The 22,501-nt window shown below is 38.8% G+C and overlaps 1 protein-coding gene and 1 long non-coding RNA gene across 2 annotated transcripts in view; one reads left to right on the forward strand and one right to left on the reverse strand.

Moving 5' to 3' along the window:
• The window catches only part of LOC586411 (feline leukemia virus subgroup C receptor-related protein 2), a 56,510-nt gene that overhangs the window by 24,118 nt on the left and 9,891 nt on the right, over positions 1-22,501 (forward strand). The window contains exons 4-6 of the mRNA XM_786195.5: positions 12,641-12,708; positions 13,290-13,393; positions 18,861-18,971. Coding sequence (XP_791288.2) covers positions 12,641-12,708; positions 13,290-13,393; positions 18,861-18,971 — 283 coding nt within the window. The remainder of the gene's footprint in view (positions 1-12,640; positions 12,709-13,289; positions 13,394-18,860; positions 18,972-22,501) is intronic.
• Positions 3,824-7,898, reverse strand: LOC115919846. The gene is made up of 3 exons (XR_004062039.1): positions 7,126-7,898; positions 4,117-4,263; positions 3,824-3,854 (listed from the first exon to the last, which is right to left on the reverse strand). It is a non-coding gene; the product is annotated as an uncharacterized LOC115919846 (long non-coding RNA).

The following is a 22,501-nucleotide window of genomic DNA, read 5'->3' on the forward strand; positions in this document are numbered from 1 at the left end:
TCATTTCGATGATTCTAGAACCTTGCAGTACACACCAAGACTTATATGCTAGATGATCAACCTTTTCTGATCGATTCCACAACAATCCTTTCACAATGCAGTCGCATGACCATAACTGGTTTTATCTTTTAAGTTTCACATCTTACTTTATATATAAATGCTTTAAAAATTGTCTGAGTGATTCTTTTCCTTAATGTGTACGAGTATACATGTATACATACTCCATATCGATCTCAAATCCTGAATCATATCAGTTTCAGCACAAAATTAAGTATAGTTAGGTACATATATGTCTTTCATCTTCCCTAATGCTCGACTATGAATATCACCTCAAGTGATTAACATCCAACATAAGGTTTTTCAAAAAAATAGCACAGACATTTCAAAACTGGTCATGTCCTATACGCACACAAAAGACAATTCTGCGTTGTGTGTACTGAGTTTCATATGAATCGATCAAACTACTTCCAATAGTTTGCTCACATACTTATTTTACACACTGCACATGCATTGAGTTTTATACTGTTATTATAATGCCTCATCAAAGATACCAAAACTATAAAATTGCTAAAACTTGGAAAGAATATGCTCCACAAGATTATTAAAACAAAATTGTATTCTTTGTGCAAAGCTTGGTTACCATGGAGGTACCTTAACAGACAGACACAACAAATGTGTCTTGCACACCCTCGGGTCAATCGGTATACCAAGTTTTATTACAATTTGCAAAAAAATTGGAAAAAATTTGACCCAGTTTTTTACAATAGACCAACAGAAAGACTCGCCTGCCCAACTGTATCCTTATTCCTTTATACACCCTTTCAAACTACAAAGTAGTTACAGGCAGCATATCTCTTGATGGTATAACCTTGAACCGCAATACTTTGGCGTTGAGCTGATTCACGTTCATTGATTCAAATGATGCATGAAACCAACTGTTTTGCTGTCTTGTGATCATTTCTCTTTTTCGCTTGCCGTTATTTTAGTCACATTGATTGCATTAAACAAAAAATGAAGACTATTTACAATAAGATATTCTACAAATCTTTCTTCTGTCCATGTTGATTTTCAACAGGTTCCGAAGTATAGTCTTTTTCATGATCGACTGTCACCTCAGTTACATGCACAGTCACTAAAACCAAACACATTGTTGACTCATGGTTTGACCTCTTGGCTGTAAATTTTATAATTACTACCGTAACTTCTTCAAGGAATATAGGTTGCCAAATAGATACAAATTGAAATATCCACCATTTCCACATGAGCAAGCACTGATTTTATCACAAATTATGAATTGTATAAATCACATAGAGCTTTTATACACTGATGTCACAATTTGTCTTTTATATTCCTACATTTCTTCCATTTGTAAACTTGCCAACCTCTTATTGTAATACAATATACAAGTGCCAAGCATGGTGGCTAATCTAGCAACAATAACAATTTATTTCTGGTACATGTATATCATGTGTTATGTGATTTTTTTTCTCCAGATAACCACATCCCCATGATCCCCAGGGACACTCTAGTATCAAGTTTGGTGGTATTTTGTCAAAGGGTCTCTGACATATCAAGAATACATGCTCGTAATGCTAAGCCATGCAATCTTTCACCTCCGGACCACAAAATGTTAAGTTCCAACCAATCCTCAAGATAGCCTAAAAACATGCCACATGGACAAATTAAATCGAGGCGATTAAGAGTCTTGCATGCAATCATGCAACAATGAACCTCATTTGACCTTTGACCTACTTATGTGACCTTCAACTCCAGAATATCATGGAGGCCAATAAAGGGCATCTACCAATCAAGTATGGTTACAAACAGATGCAGGGTTGGAAAGTTAGCAACCCTAATTGATTTTTGCAGGTAAGATTTCACATTAGACTTCATTCAAATTTGTGTACAGTCACGGAGGATGGACGGAAGGATGCCATTTGGATCCCTTAGTCTCTGCTCGAAAAAAAGCAGTTCTCAAGTCAGACAATCCCAAATGTTCACTACAGAGGATTACATGGATTTCTCTAATCGGCCTAGTCTCCTGGCTAGGATCACATCAACTTGTGGTGGAGGAAATGGTGCAAGCCGGGGCCTTGTGTGTCTAGGGTCATCAGGGAGCAGAACAGCCTTCGAGAACAGTGGTCCTTGGTCCTGTTCTCTGCGTTCCAGTATCGCACCGATGAGTCCTTGTACATACATGTAGGGGTAGGTCTTGGGGACCTTCTCCTTCCGGGCCACGTAGTTGTTGGCACGCTTTGACCATACTGCAACATATCTGTATCATAAAATAAAAGAACATGCAAAATGTAACAAGTTGCATTATATGCACACTCATTCTTGTCAATTGGAAATGATTCATATCTCTTAAAGATAAACTTGAGTTCTGGTAAAAAAAGAAAATGAATTCTCACAGAATCTAACGAAACTTACACTGAATGTTCAAGATTACAAATAAATGTCATGTGCCAAACAATTTTGGAAGAAAATGTATACTGGCTGAGTAATGAGCATAGAAAGATAAGGAAATCAGGGTAGTACTAGCCCCGACAGGCCGACACCATGTGTGTTGTCCCATATACATCTTTCTGTGTAAGTGATTGTTACTTTACCAAAACTCTGCCAAATTTATGATGATTTTGATGACTCCAGAACCTTGCATTACACACCAAGTATATTATTACACTGAATCCAAGTCCGCATTTAGGGTCCAAAATCAGCAGCATGATTGACAAACCATCAGCTTACAGTCCGTCATCTACATAATTTAGATGTGCGTCGTGTACAGGGACAACTTCTTTAGATGACGTCATATTTTGGCGATTTAAAAGGGGCGTTCCCAGGAAGGACAATTAGATATTTAATAATTTCCCCAAAATTGATAAATTTCATGGGAAAGAACTGCCAATTCGGATTGCCCTGTCCAACTACACAGGGAAAACAAAAAATCATGTTTTTTTTTTTTACTCCACCCACTTTGGATTGCCTTGTCCATCTAAAAAAAAATGTACAAATAAAAATAGGAAAAACAAGAAAGAAAAGAAAACCTTTTTTTTCTTTCTTTCTAATTTCCACTCACTTTGTATTGCCTTGTTCATCAATCTGGTCGGGCCTGTCCTTGTGTGCCATGTAGTCGATGACCGCAAGCAAATTCCTTGCCCGGTTTGCTGGGTAGCTGGATGGATAAGACAAACAATTGGTATTACCACTACCATGATGAATGAATAGTAAATGCTTTAGACAAATCTCAGACTCATTGGCCCGTAGTCACAAAGGAGGTTTGTAGGAGGTTTGTACAAACCATGGTTTGACGATGATTTACATCTATGGAATGCTGCTCGCATACCGTAAATTGTAAATTAACATTGTTAACAAGTATGGAGTTTACATTCCTTCTCCATCAGTTTACAAATGGCATTCCATAGATGTAAACCTTGGCCAAACCATGGTTTGTACAAACCTCCTTTGTGAATACGAGCCATTCACTTCAGTTCTGGATTTGTGTTGTAAATTATTGACTTTTAATTAAAGGTAGTTACATTTCCCTGCTACAACCACTCCAACTTGACTTAACATCAGGTACCGACACAAGTACGATACAAAGTCTGCTGTTTCAAGACTCTGCATGCATCCAAAAGTGATTTCAGCATTTATATAGATGTCATTCATAATTTCTCATTAACTTTGCTATTTGCTTCAAAATATGATATTGTAACTGTAACCGTACTGTAATGATATGTTTCAACTTTTCCACAATCTTACTTCAAACATACAAAATGATACTAAAAATACTTACTCAAAGGAATACCGCTTGGAAGCATACTTAGTTGTGGAAACACTCGAGCATGCTGGTGTGCCTAAGGAATTATGAAAACAAAATAAAAACTGATATAAATGATAGGGCATTTCATTATTTTCATACCACAAAATCAATATTGAAAATCCCATGTCATACACATGAGCAAATAAGATGCATTATCTTGACCTGCTGATATGTCCCAATTTTATAGGTCATAACCGAAAAAGAGCTCAATCTTGCAAACATGTACGTAATGAACGCATTCTCATTAAATTCCTCTCAATTTACAGAGCCTTTCGTACATGTATACAGAATCCTACCTGAAGCGAGCAAATCAGCAGAGTAGGCCAATTAAGTTCTCCATGAATTTGCGGTCAAAGGTGACTTGTACTATTCACCTGCTAATTCCCCTACTGCTGCTTGGAATTTCTTCGCTGGGGATGGATTGTGTTGTCTGTTCTTCATATCTGTAAAAAGTGAAGAAACGAAAGTCATTCACAAAGTAAAAAACATTCAGATTTTAAATCACCAAAAGAAATTATTTTGAAGATGGCATTCTCTAATAATTATCACAGCTAGCCAGATTTGGAATTTGCATGACTAATAACTGATGCATTGGTTCTCTGTCATGTATGTGAAGTTGAGACACTCTTTGGTAGAGATAAATATAGATGAGACAGTCACATCTCAAGCAAGCTATAGTATAACCTTGTCGACTTTTAAAAAGAGCAGGATGTTTACCCGGTTGACTAGCCCTGCACGTCATCATTACAAAGAAAACTGCAGTTGTAACGAGGGACATTAAAGGTAGGGTCTATTACAAAGTTTTGGGAAATTTTGAAAATTGGGTGGATAGTGATTCTTTACAATTTTGATATATTTGGATGCCCCTGTGGAAGTATTATAAGCACTAGAAAATTTAGCTCCTAAAACACTTCTGCTTTCGAAAAAAATTGAATATAAAAATTTACCGGTGCTCCCGGTAAATTTTGATAAATTTAAAATAGCGCCTACGGTCGTACAACGGTAGCTGCTACCATAAAAATCCCGGAATATGTAGTTGTGATATATAATTTCAAAAAGGTAATAGCCAATCGGTCAATTGTAGCTTGTTGTATAGCTGAATTAATATATTGACCTTGAGAGAGAGTTATAGTATACCCCATAAAGAGATTATTATTTACAATTTCATCACTTTAGACTCGATTTCAACGCGACAACATTCACTGAATATTGTAGGATCGCATATGCTTCCAATATTTTCATTTGAACCAAATTCATCCGGAGGTCTAGTGGAGCCAGACGTAGTCTCAGTGGAACAACCGACGATATAGAGACTGAAGCTTTCGGTCTACTGTAGACCTAGGCTAGACTATCAATATCATATGATTCATGAAATCTGAATTAAAAATCCAAGGCAAGAGATAACAAAACGTAATTTCTTAAATTTGCCGATTCCATGCATCTAGTCTCTAGACTAGATCAAATTAAAACGGTAGGCCTACCCAATGCAGTGGGGCGTATATCCAGGCGCGGATCCAGGGGGGGGGCCGAGCGGGCCTTGGCCCCCCCCCCCCCCCCGCAAAAAAAAAAAAAAAAAAAAAGAGAGAGAAGAAAGGAAAAGAAGGGAAAGAGAAAGGGAAAGAAAGAAGAGGAAGAAGAAAAGAAAAGGGGGAAGAAGGAGATTGGGGAAGGCGAAAGGGCCTTGCCTCCCAGGCTGTTGACCCCCCCCCCCCAATCAAAAAAATAAGAGAGAAGGAAGGAAAGGGAAAGAAAAAAGGAAAAGAGGAGATACTGGCGTACTGATAGGGGGGGGGGGGCTTGGGGGAAATCAAATTCAAACGTAGTTTATTTCTAATTCCACAACGGTGGATTACAAATAATGCTGAAATGACATAATTTCCGAGATTTTTCCTCACTTTTTAGTTGATTCCTACTTGTCAGGGCCCGAGGTACGGCGGGGATCGGGAGCCCCGAGCCCCCCCCCCCCTAATTTTTTGAAAAAGTATATTAAAGAGAAATAAAATAGAATGAGAGCAAGAAAGAAAGAATAGTTAACTGCCAGTGTTGAAAAATAATGAGGCATCAAAATATGCTCATCTGACCGTGATTAATGCCTAAAACCCCGAAGCTTCCAGGGGCTCTGCCCCCTGAATTTCACCTAGGGCCCTACGGCGGGCCCTTAGATGCTCATCTGACGGTAATTTAATGCCTAAAACCCCTGATATTTTGGGGCTCCGCCCCCTGGACCCCACGCCAAATAGTGACGTGCCAGTCTCACAAAATAATAAGGTATACAAAAAAAATGCTCATCTGACCTTAATTAAACGCCTAAAACCCCTGAGCTTCCGGGGCCGGCTCCGCCGCCTCGACCCCCCCCCCCCCCAGGGGCCCTAAGACGGCCACTGATTCAGACAAGGATTAAGAGTATAGAGAACGATACAACGCATCGTCTTCTTTCTCTAATAATATAATGAATCGTCAAAGCTTCGCGCAGGAGGGGAGGGGGGGGGGGACTGAATTCAGACAAGGATTAAGAGTATAGAGAACGATACAACGCATCGTCTTCTTTCTCTAATAATATAATGAAACGTCAAAGCTTCGCGCAGGAGGGGAGGGGGGAACCTGAATTCAGACGAGGATTCAGAGGCGAGAACGGTAATACGAATCTTTAATGATTTAATGAAAGGTAAAAGCTTCCGCGCTTCGCGCGGGATGGAGGGGGAACTAAATTCCGATGAGGATTATTTTCGAGAACGGTACAACGAATCGTCTATTTTCTCTAATGATTTAATGAAACGTAAAAGCGTCCGCGCTTCGCGCGGGAGGAGGGGGTTGGGGGAGAATCTAAATTCAGACGAGGATTATTTTCGAAAACGGTACAACGAATCGTCTTCTTTCTCTAATAATTTAATAAATCGTAAAAGCTTCCGCGCTTTGCACGGGAGGGGGGAACCTAAATTCAGACGAGGATAAAGAGTCAAGAACTCGACAACGAATCGTCTTCTTTCTCTAATAATTTAATAAATCGTAAAATTTTCCGCGCTTTGCGCGGGAGGGGGAAAACTAAATTCAGACGAGAATTATTTTCGAAAACGGTACAACGAGTCGTCTTTTTTCTCTAATAATTTAATGAAACGTCAAAGCTTCCGCGTTTCGCGGAGGAGGGAGGGGGAAAATCGCCCCTCCCTGCACCGACCCCCCCCCCCCGCATTATGTCACTGTTGGTCACCATTACGTACCAATATTTGGCTCGCAAAATTTCAAATTTGGGCCCCCCCCCCCTAAGAAATCCTGGATCCGCGCCTGCGTATATCATTTCAACTTACCTCTCAGTGAGCTGGCATGTCTATTGCATCCTCTAGACTCGGCAACGAGAAGGCCGCCTGCAGCTCGCGAAGTTTCTCCGCCGTACCCTGGCCTTGTTCACAGCCACTCCCGCGCCTCCTCTGGGCCGGATGGTCGAGCTGCCATTGCTTGTTTCTCTCCTTCCTCTTACCGTCTTACTTAGTCTTATTCCGATTTAGCGTAGCCTTAGCCTTGTCCTTAGGCTTAGCACTAGCTGAGTCCGAGTCGGCCATCGTCCGTGACATCGAGCTCCTTTTCCAATCTCGATCTCGTTATCGTATTTCAATCAAAGCTTGTCTGGACTGTAGCTGTCTATTTAGCGTTCGATCGGCGCCGGTGATAATCTGATATGAGCTGTGTGTGTTATACTTTACGTGAAAGCAGCGTATTGGAATTGATCAGCTGTACTGTATTACTAGCGCGCGGTCGGATACCCGCCTGCTAGCTACCTGTAGTACTGTACGTACCAACGAACTCAAACACTCGTTGTAAATACGCTGGTTGTTAAATGACATAGAGGGAGCTAAACACGTAAATTCAAAAAATAAACCGTCGAAAGTCAAAAGTGATGTCCGGACGTCAAACACTTTTATATAATGTTTTGAAAGCAAATTGCACAACAATTAGAGCATTTGATTTGGAATTATTATCATCTCCCATGTTTTTTTCGATGATCTTTCATATGGTACTGAAATAAACCAAATTTGTTTTGGAGGGGCACTTTGGAAATTACCAATACTCAACTATACCTTTAACCGGGCGCCGGGCGATTTTTACCCCCCGGTCCCTGACTTTTGGCGCCCGGTAAGACGGGGAAAATGAGTACCGGGCGCCGGTCCATTTTTATTTCTGGCGCCCGGTCTGGGAGAATTAACATTTTCTGTTTCATAAACTTCCACATGTCTAGTACTAAATGCTCACAAATGTGACAAAAACTTACTTGATACGAGTTAAACGTAGACTGAATGAACCCTAACAAATCATTATATAATGAGAATCCTAATTAAAATCGCCCAGAAACAATTGCACCACTAATACGAGCGGCCGCAATCTCTTACTCCTAGCGGAGAACGGAGCACACAATACAGGTGATGTACACCACTCAAAGACGAGCGCATTTCCCCAGGCCATGCATACACACACAAATGACATCAGTGCTGTACTGCACTACACACACAGTGTCAGTACAAGAAAGTCTCGATGTAACTTCCAAAAATCCATCCCAAAAGCCAAATTTTGCTGACTAAAATGCGGAATCGGAGCCATATTTCCAAAGCTCACGGGGGTTTAGCCCAGTTTTAAGAAACAGTTTCATCAAAATAGCGCTAAAAATCAAGAAATCAGCGATTTTGTTGCCAGTTTTGTTGCCTATCGCATGCCCTTCGGATGTAATGGTATCTTCAAAAAGCCAAATGAAAAACAGAACACCGGACCTGCTGATGCATTGACTTTATGTACAAAGTTGATTGCAACTCCAGACTTGCCTAGATTCAGCGGCCCTCGTACTCATTGTCTAAAATTCTGTGATGTTTTAAATAATGGATTTTTCTGATAAAATAGGTAAATATATTTAACAATTTTTTTTAAAAAAATTTAAAATTATTATTATTATTTTATTATTTTTTTATTCTTTTATTTTTTTAAGTGACGGGTCTAAATAACAAACACGTTAAACAGGCAAAATCTGTTTTTTCAAGCTGAATAATATGTTTTTTGAAAGTGACAGGTTGGCAGCTCTGCATTGTCATTATAGATGGTTTTTCTTAAGTATTTTTTTTATAAAAATAATTTAATTCCCCCCTTCCTAACATTTTTCAATTTTTGACATTTAACGGCATGAAAATAGTATTAAACATAAACTACAACAACTACATATGACAGATTTATCCAAGGTATGAGTGATTTAATATTAGAGTGCTCAAAATGTAAACTAGAAATTAAACTACCGTATGTATAAATAAAAGGTAACGTTTAACAAATAATTTAAAAGAATACATATTTTCATCAATTTTGGAAATGGCTCCTGGTCCTGGAAAACGGCTCCCGGTTCTCTAAAAAAATTAAGGACCGGGAGCCGCTTTTTCAGATATTTGGCTCCCGGTCTGCTTTGACTTAATAAAAGGCTTGACGCCAACATCCGCGCTCGCGCTCATAGAAGATATACACAGCGCAGCCCGAACGTGATCGTTAGTTCCCCCCCCCCAATCTACGGGCTACTACCCCAATCCTTCGGTGGTTCGCGACCTCGTAGTCCATCCAGAAAAATTTACTCCTAATTTCTCTTGTCTCAGGTTGGCAGGTATGCATAATGTCCTCCTCATTATTCGGAGCAACCTTATTTACATTCTTTCTTTATTTTTAATCTTTACCCTATCCTTCCAAAACACAAGGGCAGATCTAGCTCTTTGCCAAGGGTTGGGGGTAACCCAAATACGATGTGGAGCATCGTCCACGAGCCGCATAGCTGCGATAGAGGCAATTTTTGTTGTTGCTATTTTGAACCCCGGTATTAGTGATGTTTTCCTGGCATGTACTAACATGCGGAGCATCATCCACGAGCTGCGAAGTGGCGAGGCGATTTATTGGTGCTATTTTGAACCCCGTTAGTACTGACATCTACTAATACTGTGTAGGTCTGGACACATTATAACATTTTTCTATGCACATCACATTTTCACTTGGCAGCCCAAGGAGCTAGGGAGGGGGGGGGGGGGGTGGGTTAAAGTTTAGCCCCCTAAACCGCCTAGATCCGCCCCTGCAACATCTTTGGTGATCTTCTTCTCAATATTGATTTACTGGTTGAGTTACATTATTTTGCTGGTCTTTTAGAATAACCAGATTTCAGCGGATTCACACTTTTCACAACCAAAAACTTCTCCATGTTTCAGTCCTTGCGCGATCGTCTCCAGCTCCAGCAGATATATTGGGCGTCAGCGTGCACACCAGTACTACCGGCGCAGTATTATAGCCACTGCTGACGGCCGCACTAGCTGCACTGCAAGCTTCCGTTGTTTGAGATGGGAGAGAAAGCGCCATCTAAGTTCCATTTCATTGGTTTAAGGTTTGAAAATTGATACTCAATATTGTGTTAAAGCTATATCAGAAAACAGAAAAGATATCTTTATTTTATGATTCCACGGGGGCGATTTTTAATTTTGCAATCGCCCCCGTGAGCAACCTGACGGGGGCGATTATGGAGCTCACGGGGGCGAATTGCCCATCGCCCCCGTGTATTTTGAGTGCTGGTTGTGTAGGTATGGGCTCTCCAAATTGGCTGAATCAGTAATGTCTCTGTGGTGTAGTGGCGAACAATTTCCCATTTGTTCCAACACGGGGACAAAAATATTTTTTTCATTTCGGGGGCTCCATTTAAAATTTTTGGGGGCTACATTTTCAAATTTTGGGAGCTTTTTTTCCATTTCGGGGGCTCTTTTTTCTTTTTCATTAATTCATCTAAGGATTCAGTTTGTTGAGTTTATTTAGAAGGCTTAGTGGCTTATATATCTTTGAGGTTTCGGGCTTCCTGCTTCATAATTACCCATTCAAAAAGAAAGCATTTTTCTAGTTAAAGATAAAGACCAGTTATGGTCATGCGATTGCAGTGTGAAAGAAACTTTGTGAAATCGATCAGAAAAGGTTGATCATCTAGCATAGATGTACTGCAAGGTTCTGGAATCATCAAAATGATAAGAAATTTGGCCCAGTCTTCATAAAGTTACAAGCACTGTACACAGAAAGATGTATATGGGACTACGCACATGTGTGCGACACATGCGTTTTTATCTCTCGCATCTCAATTAGTAGGCGGTTTCCCGGCAAAATTTTATCATCATGTATTATTCAAAACATATTCTTTCACATGATTGGTATTATAGGAGCTTCCATTTCATTTTTCCAATACTGGTCTTTCCCTTTAAATAACTAAGTTTTAATGCATTGATTTGATGCAAGAACTGTAACGTAGTAAAAGTATTACTAATGTATCTGTTTTGAAACGACTGTCTGATTTTCTTGTGAAAACTTTACTTTGAAAAATGTTTATCGAAATTCTGTATACAACTATACATGGCCCGAATAATCACAATCTATTAAAGCTCGGGTTTCATACCTCTATTCACAAAACTATATTGAAATCGTGGCAATAATGATGCAAACAGACAGCAATTGCAAAGTGTTGTTGAGCCTCTTCAACTCGAGTGCTAGCTCACATAGCTCACAGTTCAGACAGCAGCTGCAGTGGCACTGTACTCTACGTGTGTGGACTCAAGGCAGCTTGCAACTGAATTGTCAGTCACAATGATTTTCTCTGATTTTCTTGTGAAAACTTTACTTTGAAAATTGCTTATCAAAATTCAGTAAACATGGCCAGAATAAATCAAAATAATCTTTGATTTCATACCTCTATTCATGAAAACGATATAAAAAATGCGGCAATCATGATGGAAATTGATTTTAGTTTCGGAATGTTTAGCGAATGGTCTAGGTTCAGCTAATATGATCTATCAAAACAAAATCGACCGCCAAAAACTTGGTCCCTACGCTCTGTCTCGAAACCTCAAAAATGTTCATGTTTTCGCGTACCTGCGACATGGGAAGCCAGGTAAGGTATGGATCAAGTTTTTTATGTCCAAATTTGTGTATATAATTTTACACAGAGATTCAGTGCAAATCATTACCTTTTTTGATGTCGCTCCCGTAATCAGATTTTTGGCCTATTTCGTTGGGGCTGTTTATGGTGTTTCTGGGCGAATTTGCCCGCCGCCCCCAAGTATTTTTTTTTCCCTGTTTCAACACACAAAATAACTAAATTCTTCAAAACGTTTGACTCAGGAGGGTCGATTCTCTTTAAAATGACCTATAAGAATACGCTGCCCATAATATATTTTGAGTAGTGCCCCAAGGGAGAAGAGACACTAGAAAAAACAGAAATTAATGATATAATTTTTGTACATGATAAACAAGACAGTTATCCGCGACTATGTCACAATCCACTGATCAAATTGCCAATTTGAGATTGGCAAAGACTTAGTGATCTCATATTTCAAACATTTATAGCTTTCCTTTTATTGCTCCAATTTACCAATCTATTAATCTTATTTGTATGCCTCCACCCACTAAAAGTGGTGCTGGAGGCATTATGTTTTCAAATTGTCCATCCATCCGTCCCACTTTCTCGTTATTGCGATATGTCAAGAACTACTTCTTAAAATTTGATTCATAATGGTCCTACTATAGGAGAACTCCTAACCTTATGTGATTCGTGTGAAGGTGAATTTCAGAGTATGAACAATGTGTTTGCTCCAGGATGGAAAGAGTCATTTTCACCTCATCACCTCATTATCACCTCAGAAGGAAAGCTGTAAGAAAAGCTTTGACATTTCCTGCAGGTCACTTTAAAAGAAAGGAAAACCATGTACATGTAGATGCATACATATGTTTTTTTTATTTTACTTTTTTGTGATATTGTAAAATGCTTTTTGTGTATTTTATTTTTAGGTATCAATGTTGGTTCTTTCTATGCTATTTCAACACTTCTGAACCAGGTTATCTTGTCAGAGTTTCCAGTAAGTATCAACAGAATTAAGCCATGTTCAGATATTTATCTTTTTATTGTTTACCTCATCATATCTGAACAAGCCCTACATGAAAAAACTGTGTAATTTTTGTATGAAATGTTACTCATATTATATTCCTTCTACTGTACTAACCCTCTAACATTCAAACAATCCTGAAAAACTCAAACCATAAATATATGGTGTCACTTTTTTTGTAAAGGCTGCCAATAGCCACCTGTCTACAACAGCCATTATTTGTGTTTCCCTTGGGTGGTCGCTATCGACAGGTTTGACTGTATTTAATTTTTTTTTTTTTTATCCATCTTCTTTATTTTCCCCTGTCTTATCTACTGTTTTTCCTGTAATATTTCATAAATTATTTACTTCTCCCTCTACTTTATCCTCATCTTTTTCAATTCTGCTACCTCCTCTCTTTTTAATTCTCTCTCTCTCTCTCTCTCCCCTCCTCTCCCCCCTCCCTCTCTCCCCCCTCCTCTCTCTCCCCCTCCTCTCTCTCTCCCTCTCCTCTCTCTCCTATCTCTCCCTGTCTCTGCTGTTTCTTCCACAACATGTTTGTCAAACATTACTAGGGTGCTGAGGTGATGGTAGGAGTAATTGGTCTCACACTAGTGCTGGCTGGAATGGTGGGCTCTGTTGTAACTGGCTTCTGGTTGGACAAGACACGTTCCTACAGGTTTGTTTATTAAATTTTATTCACTCATGAAAGATAACAATATTACTATTATTAACCACATCAAACATCTAGAGCAAACAAGAAATGTTTGGTATATTATACTATTAAATGATGTAAAATACAGTAGCCTACACTGCACAGGGTTTGTTGGCATAAAAAGTTGCAAAAACATTGTCAAACCAGCACTGTGCATCCAATGCTTGACAAATTTTTTGATACACTGCAAATGGTGTGCCTTGGGTGTGATTATTACATCACAATGATCTGATAACAGTTGGTAATCATCTTAATTTTTCATGTAGGTCTTCATCATCTGCTCGATTAATTTAATATTTATTTGGTCTTATGATCTAACCTTCCCAAAATTAACATTATAACTTACTTTTTCCGGTCATGATTTGTCCTGCTTCTTCTTCTTCTTCCTTCCCCCTTTTCCCCTTTCCTTCTTATCTGTTTTACTTCTCCTTGTTCGTTTCGTGTTTGTAAATTGTATGTTGTTTTTAAATATTGTTGTGTTTTCTAAGTCTTCGTAGGCAAAATTTGAAACATTTTTATTTTAATTTTTTTCTGGGGGATCCACAACCTACAAGCACTGCTTTTTAGTGGATCCATATATCCATTACTAAACATTATACTATACACAAATCAAGACAACAAACATATATACAACAAACAAATATAAATATGTCTTGATTTTAAATGATTATTGCAGTTTATCTATAAGAAATTTCTCATACCTACGTTTAAAAACATTTACACTAACAGAATTATGAATATAAGGGGGAAGAGTATTCCACAAAAAAGGTCCTTTGAAAATAATTATTTTTTGGTTTAGTACTGTACAAGTCAATGGCAGGTGAAATTGTTTAGCATTTCTAGTATTATAACTATGAATATTACAGTTTAAAATAAACAATTTGTAAATAGAATCAGGAATAAGATTGTGATGACATAAATACATAAAAACACCTACTTGTAATAAATGTACGTCCTTATATTGCAACATGATTAATGAGTAAAATATTGGATTGGTATGGGCAAGAAAAGAAGAATGATTAATAATTCTTATTGCACGTTTTTGTAATTTAAACAATCTATCTTGATATATTAAAGCAGCATTGCCCCAGACAATATTAGCATAATGTAAGTTAAGCTATGGTCACAAATCAAAGCGGCGACCGACCGAGTAGTAGCCTGCTCGGTCGCCGCTGGAATTTAGGCAATGCCCAGCGATTTTTGGACAAAACTGGGCAAAATCGGGGAGCTTTTCCGCGCATTGTCCCGTTAGTGACCGACCCGTGACCCACCGATTCCCGAGCAGTCTCCCACTGGCCGCCGGCTGATTTTAAAGATATTGCCGGCCAGTGATCGGCGGGGCTCCAAAATACGCCGCCCAGGCACCGAACTAATCGAGCGTTTGCCGTCGAGTGATTTAGGTAAAAAAATCAAAGCCGCTAGGTCAAATGCTGCCGACTGTTTTTGGACTCGCCGCCCAGTGACCGACTGATCTCCCAGCGGCGACCGGGCGGCGACTGCTCGACACCCTTTGACCTAGCGGCTTTGATTTTTTACCTAAATCGCTCGGCGGCGACCGCTCGATTAGTTCGGTGCTCGGGCGGCGACCGCCCGGTCACCGAGCGTAGCTTGGGCGGCGAGTGAAAGTGAGCAGGCGCCGCCTGAGTTTTAACTTCGCGCTAAAACTTCAGCAGCGACCGAGCGATGCCTTAAAAATAAGCGGTGCCTCGACGGCCGCTGCTCAGTGGCAGGGCAAAATTGGCTCAAAAATCGCCGCTCGGCCGCCGAGCAGGCTACTTTTGCGTAATGTGACCATAGCATAAGGGTTAACAATTGCACAGTATATCATTTTGAGTATAATTTTAGGGAGAGATTTCAATCTGTACATGACACCAATACTTTTAGATAATTTGTTGCAGATGACACCAATACGATGAGATCAAGAGAGCTTATCATCAATAATAACACCCAAGAACTTTGGTGAAGAAACTCTTCTGAATGTTTACATTTAGCATTACCTAGTTTGATTGTTATTGAGTCTTTATTTAGTTCCTTTTTGGTAAAATCATAAAATTAGTTTTCGTTTCATTAATTTAAAGTTTATTAGCATAGAACCATTGAACAATTAATCCAATCTCAATATTAAATGTACCGTATTTGCCGGCGTAAAGGCCGCAGTATTTTTTGAAGAGAAAATATCAAAAAATCGGGGTGCGGCCTTTGCGGCGAAAGAGGAAATTTTTTTTTTTAAATCGCAAGTCAAAATCATGAAAAACAGGCAAATACAGGGGTTTCAAGACTATTGTTTTTTTTGTGTGAAAGGAAAATACTAGTGTCATCTGCAAACAGAATACATTTAAACAATTTTAAAACCTAGACAAAGCATTTATATACAAAATAAATAAAAGTGGTCCAAGAATGGAACCTTGTGGCACTCCACTTCTAATTAGCTGTAACTATGATTTGTTTTTATTTAATGCAACAAATTGTTTTCGATTTGATAAATATGGAAACTTTAAATATTTTCAATGTTATACCCCTAATTCCATACATACCTGTTTACAATTTCTCCAGTAAAATACTATGGTCGAGGGTGTCAAATGCTTTAGTGAGATCAAGAAATAAGCCAATTGTTTTTTCTTCATTACCGGTATCTATTGCACTTCCTACTTTATGAACAAATTCTATCAAAGCTGAAGATAGTGAGTGTCCTGCTCTAAATCCATACTGGTTATTATTTATAATAATGCACTTTGTAATAAAATTTAAAAGTCTGGTAAATATATACACCTTTCAAAATTTTTGGAAAAAAACGGGTAAAACAGAAATAGGACGATAATTAGACATCACTTCTGGTGGACCACTTTTAAAAATGGGTGTAACACAAGCTATCTTTATCGATGTAGGAAATTCTCCACATTTAAAGCTTATCTGCCATAGTTTACAGGAGGGATTAGACAGCCCTGCAAGGTCACTGGACAGGTGGTTATCTCATCAACTCGGCTCTCAGTTAACATAAGAAAAAGAGGATTATGGGGGACCAATGGTCACCTATTAGGCATTGTTTGTTATATAGAGGGCGCAAGTAGCTACAAGTAGTGCAGTGGGCCTTTAAGGCATTGGTTAAATATTGCACTGAGATGTTCACTTATCTTATGTATAATCCGTTTTATTACTTTAAAATCTATTTCATCATAACCTCTACTAGAATTGGACTTGAGTTTGTCTACAATATCTATAATTTTTCTTCACTAGTAATAGGTTTAAAAAATGCAATTTGATCGTTTTTAATTACATAATTTTTGAAATCATTATTGCACGAAGAAAAAGAAAGGTTCAAGTTATGACCGATGTTTACAAAATGTTCATTCAATATATAACAAATTTCCATATCAGTTGTAATATTTTTTTCATTACATTGAATAGATTTAATAACAGATTTCTTATTCTGCTTACCAAGAGCCTGATTGATAACGCTCCATGTTTTTTTCATGTTCCTTTTATTATTCTGAATTTTTTCTCTCCATCATACGCTCTTTTTGCACTTTTGATCATATTCGTTACTTTATTTCGACATTTTTTTATAAACATTCTACAGTAGGATTCTTCAAATATAGCTTATCTGTTTTTCTTTGTACTCAACTTCCGAACATCACTTGTAAACCAAGGTTTGTCCCTACGCTTTTTTTTTAAAGATATAAATTCAATAAGAAAACAAATGTTATATGCGTCTGTTGAGTTGGTGTTAGGGGTTAAATTTGCTTATGGAACGCTCTTAATGGAACCACATAGGAAACAACTTCCTCGACAATCAATCAAGGGATCAATCAATCAAAAACACCCAAACACTTTCTCAATCGATTTGAATTGCGAAATCAGACGAGGAAAACTTTGGTTTATTTAAATGGTATGATCCATTGTATATTTAATTGGATGTCGGGTGATAAAGACGAGCGTGACAATGAAGTACTTTGACGATGGTTGGTGAAGACCGAACTAGGATGTCGTGAAGGTCACACGAAGGTAGCCTGAAGATCGAGGAACTCTGCCAATGTTCGTGGATGGCCACGTGGCGTGGTGCACTGCAGCGATGAACCACGACCGCGAGATCGGGGTTCCGTGAAGACAGTTCACGCGTCAGCAGGAAACACCAGAAATGAAGATTGTCGAACCCAGTTCGAAATTAAATTGTCGCCAAAATATACGAATGAAATGCCGATAAAATACTCTTTCGATGAATTAAAGATGTCAGTAGACCCAGTCTACAAATAAATGTCGAAAAGGGCAAAAGTGAAAACACTCAATTCCCTTTGTAACAAGAAAGCAAAAATATGTGTTGCTCGGCTGAACGTAAAACGGCGACTGGTGCTATGCGTGGCAAATCTGAGGCAAATCTGAGGAACGCCCAACAGGGCCTTCGCTGATTGGTTAAACTTGTTTACCGCTATTGTCATGATTGCCGTTTTAGTACAATTACATGATTGATGCATATATATATAATGAATTAAGACATGTTTTAAAGGAAAGTAATCACTTATAAAATACTAGAGAACGATAGTGAATTTTCCTCTATCTTATGTCATGGTTACATAATTATTATACAAGTTTTGAAATTCATAATAAAAACGGTTTTGTCCACTACACATCCATGAATTGTCTAGAGAAATCATAACTCTTATCAGTATTATTTTCATTGAGATGCCATCATTGGTAATTCCCAAAAAATAAGCAAATCTACTAATATTATTATCATGTATTTCTCTTCTTTCATGAATTATTTCATCTAAAGTATTTTCGCACAAACAGTAAACAGGAAAGTATTCGCTTAATTCAGATAAAATAATACCTACATGGGTTTGGGAAGTATCATTTGTAATAGTATTATCAGTCAGGGATATGGAGTGTTCGTTTACACGAGTCGGATATTTCACAAGAGCGATAATGGAATACAACATTAAAATCTCTAGAAAATCATTAACAGATTGCAATTTACCCACCTTAACCACTAGACTGGTATTGGCTTAAAACATGTTCATACCCCCTGTGGTACAGCATTTTTGTGCTGTACAAAAACTGTACACTGTACACAATTTTTTGGAAGAGCGCCATCTACTGTTCGAGACCTGTATAACCTCATTGCAGTGCTAATTACACGGTATGTTGTACGTGGGGAGGAAGGTCTGCAGATCATAGTTAACTTTAAGGTTAACTTTTTCCATACCTGGGCAGCTTGACCACATGCACCTGCTTTTGAAATATATATGTATGTTTTCTATAGATTTTGTCTGAATTCATGTTTTTTATATTGTTGTATCATGTGACTTGATTAGCCAAATGAAATAATAATAATAAATGTTAGCATTACATGTCAACCTTTATCTAATCTTCTGTTCTTGTTATCAAGTGTTATGATGTATTATTATTCTCTTCTTATTTTGATTTATTATTACAGAGGAACAACAGTGGCTGTATATGTTCTATCTCTGGTTGGCATGGTTTGTTTCACATTCACACTCAAACTAGGTGAAATCTGGGTGGTCTTTGGAATCACCGCTCTTCTTGGGTAAGATTAGTATATCAATTAATAGTGCATTTGTGAAAGCTGAAGCATATCTCAATGATCTCAAACTGTTGCAATATTAAAATGAAAATGAATACCAGGTATTCAATATTGTAATTTGCCATAAAAGCGTACATTGCATCAAGAATTTTTTTGATATTGTCAATATAGAAATGCTAGTAATTTTTCATATTAATGTTTAATGAAATATCATATATTGACATGATAGAAATTGTAACAGAACTATGAATACATTTGGCAAAGTGAAATTGCAAGCCAAATTAATGGAGCTCTCACACTCTGCCGTGTAGGCCTACCGTCCACCTGCCGGGCTATTAAAAAAACAACAGAGTCCAGAACGTTGGGTTTTGAGCGAACTTGTCCCCGGCCGCAAAAAAAAATTCATAAACTTAATCTTTTCACCGTTTCGTTGCCATCTTCTGACCGTTCTCACCGGTCGCATACCGGGTGTTGAACGTGCTTCTACCGTCTTCACCGCCCAGATTGACTTTTGTTGAAAATTTTGGCCGTTTCCATACCGGGCCCATACCGGGTCTCGAACGTGTGCACCGGGTTTGTAGCAGCCACCTACCAGTCACTTAGCGTCCCCTCACCGCTCAGAGCGTCCTGTGAGCGAGTCCCCGGACTGCTGACGTCATGACACGACTGCCATAAATACCCCGATTTTAACGGCAATGGTCAGTCCGCTCTCCATTTTTCATCACCGTTCTGTAACGGGTTATGAGCGTGTTGTGAATGTGTTCATACAGTGTGACCGTTTTCATAATGTATTCATACCGTCCTCATACCGTTCAACACCGTCCTCTTGCCGCTTACTTGCGGCCAGTGCCACCCGGCCAAAGTTTTGAACATGCCCAAAACTTTCGCCGGGTCCCACCGGGTGTAAATAAGCGCCAACGCCCTATTAACGTGTTGCCCGCTTTGATAACGAACCACCGTGTGCCCTCGCCGTTCTCCACCGTCCGCAGACATTTTCGCGCACGGTGGCACACGGTAGGCCTACACGGCAGAGTGTGAGAGTCACTTAAAGTCCAATTTGCCATGCCGTTGTTGCATGAAGGTTTGCATGAGCATGTGCATGAAGGTGTTAATACAGCACTCCTAGGTTTTGTTTCATGTAGCCATAAGTTAGGTGCACACGAGAGCTAGATAATGGGTTTAAAGTATGAGGGTATCTTACCATGTGGACACACATGTGATAACAAAATGTTCAATTCATTTGAATTTGTAAAAAATGAGTAATCTTAGTGTTTAAATGAAAACTACAAGCAGCTGGGGGTCCTCATTCGTAGTTACCTGCTGACAAGTACAAATTAGTTTCTTAAAAGACTCAAAAGACTTAAGGTCAAACAAACGCTTCTTCAACTTGTAATTCAAAACTTTGAACCCTTTTTGTTTTGTTCCTGTGTGAATCCACATCGTTGTTTGTAGGTTGTGGATTCCAAATGAGAGGTTTTGCAAAGTGACATTTTTAGGATTCATTTTAGTAGTTATGCCCTTTGACAAGACCTCAATCTGTTGGGCCCTTTTTTTAAAATTATTTACCGGTATATAAATGACTTTTGTAAATCATCCAATGTCCTTTCATATATAATTTTTTGAGACAATTGTAATCTCTTTATTCCCATAAAAATCCAATTACTTTCAATGTTGTAAATTCTGAACTTGAAAATTCACCCAAAGGATAAGAGCTAATAAACTATCCCTTAACCTCCAAATAACCAAATATATGTTATTTAGTAATTCTATAGACACACTGCCCATGGATATTGTTTTTGACGATACCCCCTTGGAAGTTGTCTCATACTAGGCATAACTGTTGACAACAAACTTTCGCAGAAATATAGATAATACATGTAAGATTATTTCACAGAATATTGGCATAATAAATAAACTTAAATTTCATGTCCCTACATCATCCCTACTCATGCTTTAATCTTTAATTTTACCATATCTGAATTATTGGATACTTGGGGATAAACGCAGCAATGTCTATTAAAAAGGCTGTTGTCATTACAAAAGAAGTCTCTCTGTTTTATCTCCAATTCTGCTTTACTCTCACACACAGTCCCGTTATTTGTTAATAGCTGACTATTAAAAACAAATGACCTGTATCTATTTCACTTTGGACAATTTATGTATAACTACAGTAGAAAGACCCTTCCACATATATTTGATGCCATGTTCCCCCTAAATCTGTCATTTTATAATTACACAAGCAGTCGGTGTAACGAGTTTTACCTACCACTTTTTAGAACTTATTAGCGAAGAAGCCATTTATGTATGATGGTCCTAGAATTTTGAATTTTCTAAGTGAAGCAAATAAAAATAGTCCATCCCTAAATTCTTACAAGAAAAAATTAAAAATATTTTTGCACAAATCTCATAGTAGTATAGTAATAATGACTGCTTTGAGAGGGTTCCATGACATATGCTCCGCCGACGATTGCTCCGCCGACATTTACTCCGCAAAACGCGACAATTGCTCCGCGACATTTGCTCCGCGACATTTGCTCCGACGTCAAATGCTCCGCCGACAGGTGCTCCGCCGACAGTTGCTCCGCCGACAGTTGCTCCGCCGACAATTGCTCCGCCGACAGATGCTCCGCCGACAATTGCTCCGCCGACAATTGCTCCGCCGACAATTGCTCCGCCGTCAATTGCTCCGCAAAACGCGACAATTGCTCCGCCGACATTTGCTCCGCCGACATTTGCTCCGCCTGAAGCGACAATTGCTCCGGTGACATTTGCTCCGCCGACAATTGCTCCGACGACATTTGCTCCGCCGACAATTGCTCCGCCGACAATTGCTCCGTCGACAATTGCTCCGCCGACAATTGCTCCGCCGACAATTGCTCCGCCGACAATTGCTCCGCCTGAAGCGACAATTGCTCCGGTGACATTTGCTCCGCCGACAATTGCTCCGACGACATTTGCTCCGCATGAAGCGACACTTGCTCCGGTGACATTTGCTCCGACGACATTTGCTCCGCCCAAAAAGTGTCCCATTAAATACAAATGCTACTAGTACTACCACAAATGCTTCGCCGACAATATTTTTTTTTCACGGGTTGTTTTTGTTTCTTTTTTTCCCCTTCATTTTCTGAATGCATTTCATGAAATTATGTAAATGAAATGAAATGAATGAATGTTGATGATGTGGGAGGAAAAAGCAGTTGCCTAAAAGTCATTTCGAATATACTGAAATAACTTTCCATCTATCACTGTACGTCCCACATAATGTACACTAAACACTCATTACATGTCATGGGAATTTTTTTTTTTTTAAAGTAGAGCAGCAAGCCACATTCCCCAATACGCGCATACCTCCTAGTTAATTTCAAACAGCTCATCAATATGTAAGACCTGAAATTACCTCAATGAAAGAAGACTAATAACATGAGAGGAAAGAAAAGAGCAAAGAAGACAACCGTTTTTTGCTATTCCCCATAATGTTTGATTTAAAAAAATAAAAAATAAAGTTATAGCTCCTTACGCAAGTTCTCCGGCGA

This window comes from Strongylocentrotus purpuratus, unplaced genomic scaffold, assembly GCF_000002235.5.
Source record: "Strongylocentrotus purpuratus isolate Spur 01 unplaced genomic scaffold, Spur_5.0 spur5_scaffold_7, whole genome shotgun sequence".
Taxonomy (NCBI): domain Eukaryota; kingdom Metazoa; phylum Echinodermata; class Echinoidea; order Camarodonta; family Strongylocentrotidae; genus Strongylocentrotus; species Strongylocentrotus purpuratus.